This window comes from Monopterus albus, unplaced genomic scaffold (genome assembly GCF_001952655.1).
Source record: "Monopterus albus unplaced genomic scaffold, M_albus_1.0 scaffold105.1, whole genome shotgun sequence".
Taxonomy (NCBI): Eukaryota; Metazoa; Chordata; class Actinopteri; order Synbranchiformes; family Synbranchidae; genus Monopterus; species Monopterus albus.
Window position 1 is genome coordinate 1926454 of NW_018127985.1, and position 7573 is coordinate 1934026.

General features: G+C 40.5%; 2 protein-coding genes across 2 annotated transcripts; both read right to left on the minus strand.

Annotated features, from left to right (window-relative positions):
• Positions 1-8: 8 nt before the first annotated feature.
• On the minus strand, positions 9-3680 carry nr5a5 (nuclear receptor subfamily 5, group A, member 5). Its single transcript, XM_020610281.1, has 7 exons — positions 3593-3680; positions 2571-2686; positions 2251-2392; positions 1357-2105; positions 1048-1167; positions 769-916; positions 9-256 (listed from the first exon to the last, which is right to left on the minus strand). Exons 1-7 carry the CDS (start codon positions 3678-3680, stop codon positions 9-11), a joined length of 1611 nt encoding a protein of 536 aa, XP_020465937.1.
• A 1647-nt stretch (positions 3681-5327) lies between these two features.
• On the minus strand, positions 5328-7336 carry soul5 (heme-binding protein soul5). Its single transcript, XM_020610295.1, has 7 exons — positions 7258-7336; positions 7029-7088; positions 6709-6790; positions 6494-6614; positions 5969-6105; positions 5683-5846; positions 5328-5591 (listed from the first exon to the last, which is right to left on the minus strand). Coding segments are annotated over exons 1-7 (636 nt in total). The 5' UTR covers positions 7260-7336; the 3' UTR covers positions 5328-5521.
• Positions 7337-7573: the final 237 nt, after the last annotated feature.

The following is a 7573-nucleotide window of genomic DNA, read 5'->3' on the forward strand; positions in this document are numbered from 1 at the left end:
CTGCCTTCTCAGTTGTGCTTGCTGTGAAGCATCTCAGTGAGGAGAGAGTTGCAGGGCAAATCTCCCAGAAGATGGCGCTGGTACAAATACTCCTCAACCTGCAAGCTAATGCTACGAACCTCAGGTAGCCGTAGCAGCAGCTGGCCAAACTTGTCTGAGTGTCCTGGATGATTCTGCTGAGTGTGCTCCATTAGGGCCCTGTTCACCTTCTCTTGAGTCTGCTCTACCTGCCTGCGGCTCTGCACAGACTTCACATCTAGAGCAGCAAGAAGATGCATGCGCATTCATTATCAGCATTCAATACATACATGCATGCAGGTGCCAACAGAAACTGCCTGGCATGGCAATAATGTGAAAACAAAAAGGTCAAAACGCTACATCTGATTTGTCCATCCATTATTGGGCGGCTGGAGCCTATCCAACCTAACATTGGGTGGGAGGCGGGGTGCACCCTGGACAGGTCACCAGTCCATAATAGGGCTGACATGTAGACAAACAACCGCACCTAGAGTCCATTTAGTATCACCAATCAACCTAAGCTGTGTTTGGACTGTGGGAGGAAGCCGGAGTATCTGGAGAGAACCAACACAGGCACTGGAAGAACATGCAAACTCCACACAAAAAGGCATCAGGTCAGCTGGGACTCAAACATGGAACCTTCTTACTGTGAGGCAACAGTGCTAACCACTGCACCATTGTGCCACCTGCAGCGGATGTGTATCTCCTTTAAAACATCTATTCAATAGAATTTCAAAAGAAAATGCTCACCGGGGTTGAATAGTACCAAATATTTGAGACAGACAAACTCATGTCTGTCTAACTGGAGTATCTTCAGTTTGGACACCAGGTCTTGGGTCCTTGATACCAGGCTTCTCAAAGCTGCTCCTGCCTGAGAGATGATGGTCAACACCTCAATCTGCATCAGAATGAGAGAAAGGTGTTGATCAGAACCTAACTTTCTCTGCAATCCAATGAGACACAAAATTCAACATCTAAAGACATTTTTCACGATCACAACAATGTTGTGTGGTTAATGTTAAACTTTACCTGTTGTCCTGTGACCAGATATATGCAGCCCTCTCTTCCATAGGTTACCTGTCTGCAGAGGTGATCCAGGACCAGCAGCTCACTCCAACAGCTCTGCAAGAGCACCATCTGATCCTCTACCTGTGGAAAGCATACAAAGTTAATCTTATACAGGTGCAAATGAAAGACTATGACCCCTGACTTCCTGTAAGCTCCAAACTAATAGCAAAGGGTAAATGCAATAGGCGTGCTTACACAGCTAATTAGAGGTTCCTTCTACTGCAAAAAGGTTTATGTAATACTATGTTCCATGATTTCATGATACATCACCTTGATTTCTTTGAAGATTGTACTGTTCCTGGCCCACTCCACAAGCCCAAAAAGAGTTAGGTCAGCCATTTTGCACATGATGCTGAATGTATTTAGTCGGTCATGTTTGCCTCGATTTGACTGTTCCCTTTGCAGGCTGGCCAGGACTTTAGCACACAGCTGGCTCTCATCTTGCTCTCCCTCCAGGAGTTGGCTTAGGAAGTTATTTGTAGGAATGGATGATGAAGGAGTGTCTGGGGCTTGGGTGGAAGCTTGTGAGAGAAGGGTGGATGAGCTTGGTGTTGGGCAAGGGGATGATGCTGGTGTGCTTCTGGGTGTGAATGAATCGTTTGACGTTGGATGCACTGGATAGTTTGCAGTAGCAAAGCTGTAGCTAAAAGACATTTCTCCTTTCTCTTGGACAGATCCAGGGAAGGTGCAGCAGTACAGTTCAGGGTAGGAAAGGGATGGAGGAGAGAGGTTTCTGTCTTCATTCATAGCGCAGTCCAGAGGTATATGCGCAGCTGACTGACCCACGCTTGAGGGATACATGTGAGTTTTATTAAAAACATCAGAAGACAACGACACACTTGTGTGATTGCTCATCAGGTGGAAATCATGTGGAGCTGTGGGCCAGTGTGTTTCCATCCTGAACCTGTAGGTAGCAGTGTTTGTCTGGTGATATAATTTTTGCTGCTTCATCTGCCTGTCCCTTCGATACAGAGGGCCAAATTTATTTCTGCCGCCTCTCATACGATCTGCTCTTACTGCTGTTGACAGGACATGAAACAAATGATCAAGGTTTTTCTACAAGATTCCAGTGACACAGATGATTTATTTTAGAAAGCTACCAGTGGTGGAGTAAGTACACAGATTTTTATTTTAAGTAAAAGCAAAAATGCCCTGTAAAAGTACCTTCTCTTTTCATTCCTACTGCTAAACACTTCTGAAAGCGGCAGGAAGGACAACGTTTCCTCTGGGAAAGGTTCATAGGGCAGTTTTGCTGTTCCACACAGGTGTAATGCTTGTTGTTTTGCACTGAACGCTTAAAGAATCCCTGCAGAGAGAGAGAGAGAGAGCCTGTAAAGCTGTTGCTTCACTCACTGCAGATAAAACAGTCCGGAGCTGCAATATAAAATATGCATCATTATAGTTACAGAAATAAATCTTAATTCTATTGACTATTTGGTGTATGCCACAGGCCCAGATTGTCGTGGAGAATTCTGTTGTATTACCTTGCAGCTTTCACAAGTGAGCAACCCATAGTGGTATCCTGACACTTTGTCTCCACAGATGGGACAGCTCTCCTCTGACTGTGGTCTGCTGTCTGGCTCTGTCTTTGACTCCTGAGCTGGAGAATGATACCACAGTTATCATTAAAGTGAATGTATGATATGACACAAACATCTGCTACTGAAAGTGGCCAATGTGGCACAAGCTTAAGTGCTGGCTAAAGGGAAACTGTTGATTACTGGCCAATTGTTGTGATGTGTCAAGCTACTAAAACACATACATGGTCCAGAGAGCAAATACTGCTCTAACCCTCTTCCCACTTCCCATTTTCTCTTCTCCTGTTTTCTTCTTTTAGTAAAATACAGAGATGCCAAAGGTGTAAGGATTTCTCATTGTGTTGGATTGCTTTTGTTGGAAATGATAGGTGGCCTATAGAGTATTTGGCATCTGTTGAGAAAACAGTGGAATACAGAGCAGTACAGGACTCAGGACTCACTCAGCATTTTTTTTTTGTTTAGTTTAGTTTAGTTTTTCTTTTGATGTGTATCTGATCAGAGATATGAACCTTACATAATCCCTGAACCCTGAAGCATAGCCTCATATCGTCTCTCTGGGGCCAAATAGTGGTTAAACATCATTTAGGATGAATACTGAGCTTTCATGAGAATGCTCATTTGGCATGTTTAATTAGGTATTATCAACCCAGAGATCACTGGTTATAATGCCCACAGGATCCAGTCTTCGAAACAAACAAACAGACAACAAAACAAAATCATAGCACAATGGTAAACCACTTTCCCATTTTCCCTTTTCATTTGTATGTGGCTCTTGATGTGGAGGTGATTCATATCTTTTATGTGCCACTACATAATATACATTTCCAGACAGTTATACTTCAACTTAAAAAACAACAACATATAAAACACTTATATCTTTATAAAACCGTACAAGCTCAAATAATATCTTCTGAACTTTGCGTAAAAGGGCGCAATCTACCTGTAGTGTACTTCCATCTGACACTTACATGTTGATGATCCTTCCAAATTTGACAGATCGCCTGCACAGCGAACATGAGGCTGGGGTGGCTGTGGGTGATAAACAGGTAGGTCCATTTTGGCTGTGGGACATGAATTCCAAAAGTTAGTCCCGCCTGATCTTCATTGTCCTGTAGACCAGGAGACCAGACAGACACCGCAGGCAAAGGCTGACAGGCAGGCCCAACAGCCTTGATGGACTGATGGTGGTTTGAGGCCCATGAGTGGACTTCGATCTGTAGCACGTGTCATAAAACCTCTCCTGACTGGCACTCCTACCCAGTCTGTCTGTCTGTCAGTGAGCCAACCAGCCAACCATCCAACCCAATAAAATTGCATTAGAGTTATTAGTAATGTAGTTAAAGTACCAAAACTTCTAGTAGTTATTCTGCAGAAGCAGGCCCCTGTGATTGGTGCATGATATTATTAGATTAATACTGATGTATCATTGTGAAAGTAGTCTTTTATTGTCATAGGTGGCAGAGGTACAGCAGCTTAACTTTACACAACTTTATATACAGTCAGGTAATTTAGTCCTCCCTAACCTGACTCCTAAAATAAATCTGAGGTATTGTAAGATGATTAATGGAAAGTAATAAAACTAAATCAAATTTTGCTCAAAAAATGTGTAGTCATTTATTTATTTTCTTTAATATTTGCCTTTAAATAAATAATTTTACTTTTTTGGGCCTTGAAAAGCAGTGAACTGGAATGAAACCCCTGAAATGTTAAGAGATGAAATCACTCTTTAGTGTAGCTGATACCAACTGATAGACATCTGAGACGATAAAATCAAGGAGACTCAACTACATATGCCTTGTTAATTGTTCATTCTTGAATAAAATGCAATTAATCCACCTTAATAAAGAATTCAAGGAAAGAAAAATTAATTTTCTTTAGTCAGCATAATTCAGTATTGTCCCATCAGAGAAATCAAGTTGTACATACTCCCAGCCAATGCCTTAGGTGATAAGGTGCCGTTCAATAGCCCAAATAACACGGGCAGCCTTGATGAAGCTCACAGTTATGTCAGAGCAATAGGGCATGAGTTCAAGGGTGGATTGTTACGAAACCTGCACATTAGCTTGTAAATGGATTATGACATTCATCAATAAAACTAGCTTCCCACTATTTTCACCAGTCTGATAGTTTCTGACATTCAAAAACTTTCTTCTTTCAGAAGGTAAAATCCTTAGAATATATTACTGAACGGCCTGATGTTCTTGACAGAATATAATTACTGTAGCTGCATATTGCTTGCTTAAATGATTTCTTCTTTTTTTTATTGCAACAAAACAGTAGGGTAACAAGACAAAACACAGAACATATAATAATATGATATTGACAGAAGGGTGCAGGGAAATTTAACATGTGCTTTGTGTGTGAAGGGGTGTTGTGTGGATATAATACATTTTAAAAAAAGATAAAAAAAAGATAACATTAAAATAAAAATTAATTTTAAAAAAGTAGAAGAAAAGGGGAAAAATAATGATCAATCATCCCTGACCCACCAGCACCAGAACAAGATGAGAAAATGCCAGCATTAGGGAGCCCCAGAGCAGCCTGGCAGGGTCGGCCAGGTATACTCCTAGAAGTGTAGTTGAACTTAGTAGTGCTGTCTGGTGGTATAGTAGAATCCACAGAGGCAGACTGGTTAAGAATGACACAAAGAAACCACTGCACAAAGGAAACTTTATTGAAAATAAAAGAAAACCATCAGACACTCTAAACTAAATGATACATGGTGCATTCAACTGATATAGGATTTTGAAATCTTGGCTCCCGCGGGCAGGTTGTTTATATAGCAATGAAGCAAAGGCCATCTACAACATCTCTCCATATACACTGTCTGCTGTGCACTGTCATTGCACAGTGCTCACTGTACTCAAGAGACAGGAGCAAAGCTGTAATCTTCACTTCTAGAAACACCTGGGCACATCCTCAGCAACAAACCATACTTCATTGTGCCTGTTAAACACCGTCATTGGACTGCAAGAAACAGACACACAACAATATAAACTCATCATCATTCAGGTTTTTTTCTGATCAACAAAAACAGAAAACATGGTGATTTGTTTACCTGTTATATCCAGCAGCATAGTGTGAGTCTTTTTGGTATGCTGCATGAACTGAGTTAAGGGCCGAGGACAGAGAGTTTGCTACAGATTTGTCAGAAAAGGTTAGGATCCATCCTCTATAGGTCTGTACATACACGTACATGTCTGGTGTGTCTTGGAAGTACACCTGCAAGGCAGCAAAGTTTCATTTTCTGCTGGAGCGTATGGTAGACTACAGAATCATTTCAAACAAACTAGTTGAAGGTTGAAATGATTTTTCCTGGCGTTTTTTGTGCTTGAGAAACTTACCTTATCATCAGTAGGTATGGGGGGATTTGTCTGATATTCAGCTGGCAGCAAGAAACTCGTTGTGAAGACACCTTTTTCCCAAAACATCTTGTCAGGTATTTTCACAATAACAGGAGCTGTCATTTCAATGTTCTCTTCTAAAGGCAAATATTAAGAAACATTTGAAATGTCACAAATTGGAAATACATAGCAAATCCACATAGAAAGAATAAGAAAACAGTAACATGCAGTGACTTTGACTTAAATATCCAATATAACCACAGTACTCTGGTCTCTGATGACAGCTAAATACAATAATTATGATGTCAGTTCTATGGACCACATGTTCATACTGAGGTTTTAAATACTACTCTTCCTGCAAATGGAATTAGTTAATAAAATTCTTGCAATTAACACATTTCTTTGTTGAGATTTTAAACATAGTCATTTGGAGGTAAAGTTTAACATTAACCATACAACATTTTTTTTTACATGTTTCAATAAAAAATGTAAATATATAACATAAATAAATGAGTGACTACACACTATTCTTGTTGTCACCAGTGATGTAGTTATACAGTCGTTTAAATGCTTTAGAAGATGCTAACTCCATGAAGTAGCTTTCCTCGTCAGTTGAAACCCATTTCACGGAGCTATAGTGGCGGACCTGGGACGCATAAGCAAACATGATTAAGTGGGCTTTTAAAAGTTTCTTACACCTGAAATGTGAAAAGATTTCTCTCTTGCTCAGAGACACTCACCTCATAGTTTTTAGTCTTACAAATCAAATCAAACAGCAGACACTGTGTTGTCTCAAAACAGAACGGTAACTGAGAGGAGTTTCTATAAAATTAAAGAGAAGAACATTAAGAGATATAAGCTGACAGCAATAATTACCTGGGCCAGGTTGTGGGTAAAAATGTGGTTAATATTGTCAGCTCCTCATTTAATCATCAATCTACTTCACAGATTATTAATTTTCCAATTTAAGTTGTGGAAACCACAGTGCCTGTAGTTTCAAAGCAATAACTGTTTTAGCCACATAGTTTTCATCAAATGCAGTGATATTCAGGTTTCTTACCCAACTCCAGCCTCAGCTGTCACCACCAGCAGAAAGCCAACAAGCCCTGACAGGTAAATCCTAACACACACACACACACACACACACACACACACACACACACACACACACACACACACACACACACACAGAGTGAACATACTGTACATCATTTCTTAGTATATACATTCAAATATTTCTATATAGTGATTTTCATCTAAGACGATCTGCAAAGTAAGATTGTACTTACATTGTGACAGAGTGTAGAGTGTGGGGTTCTGTGCATTCAAAAACTGGATGAGAACAGTCTGGTTCAAAGTAGCTTTTTCTTCCAAGTCTGGTTACAAAAGGCAAACTGGCCACTCCCTGAATGCATAACACAAATCAGACAGTGGGGTGTGAGGACTCAGAGCCAATGGAAACAAGGAAACCTGGAAAGAATCACAAAGCAGACACGTGTCATTTGCATGTTTTGTAGCCTCTGCAAGAAATAATATCTTTGTGTCTCTGTAAGGAGATCAGTGAATATCTACTTAGAACCACTGGACTTGGACTCTGTGCCAGGG

Coding starts and splice junctions, on each gene's coding strand:
- nr5a5 (XM_020610281.1), bottom strand. CDS start 3,680: ATGGACCTACCTGTTTATCACCCACAGCCACCCCAGCCTCATGTTCGC. Junction 1,168..1,356: donor CAATCTTCAAAGAAATCAAG/GTGATGTATCAT, acceptor TGCTTTCCACAG/GTAGAGGATCAGATGGTGCT. Junction 917..1,047: donor ATCTGGTCACAGGACAACAG/GTAAAGTTTAAC, acceptor ATTCTGATGCAG/ATTGAGGTGTTGACCATCAT.
- soul5 (XM_020610295.1), bottom strand. Junction 6,791..7,028: donor ACAGCTGAGGCTGGAGTTGG/GTAAGAAACCTG, acceptor TTAATTTTATAG/AAACTCCTCTCAGTTACCGT. Junction 5,847..5,968: donor CCATACCTACTGATGATAAG/GTAAGTTTCTCA, acceptor GCTGCCTTGCAG/GTGTACTTCCAAGACACACC.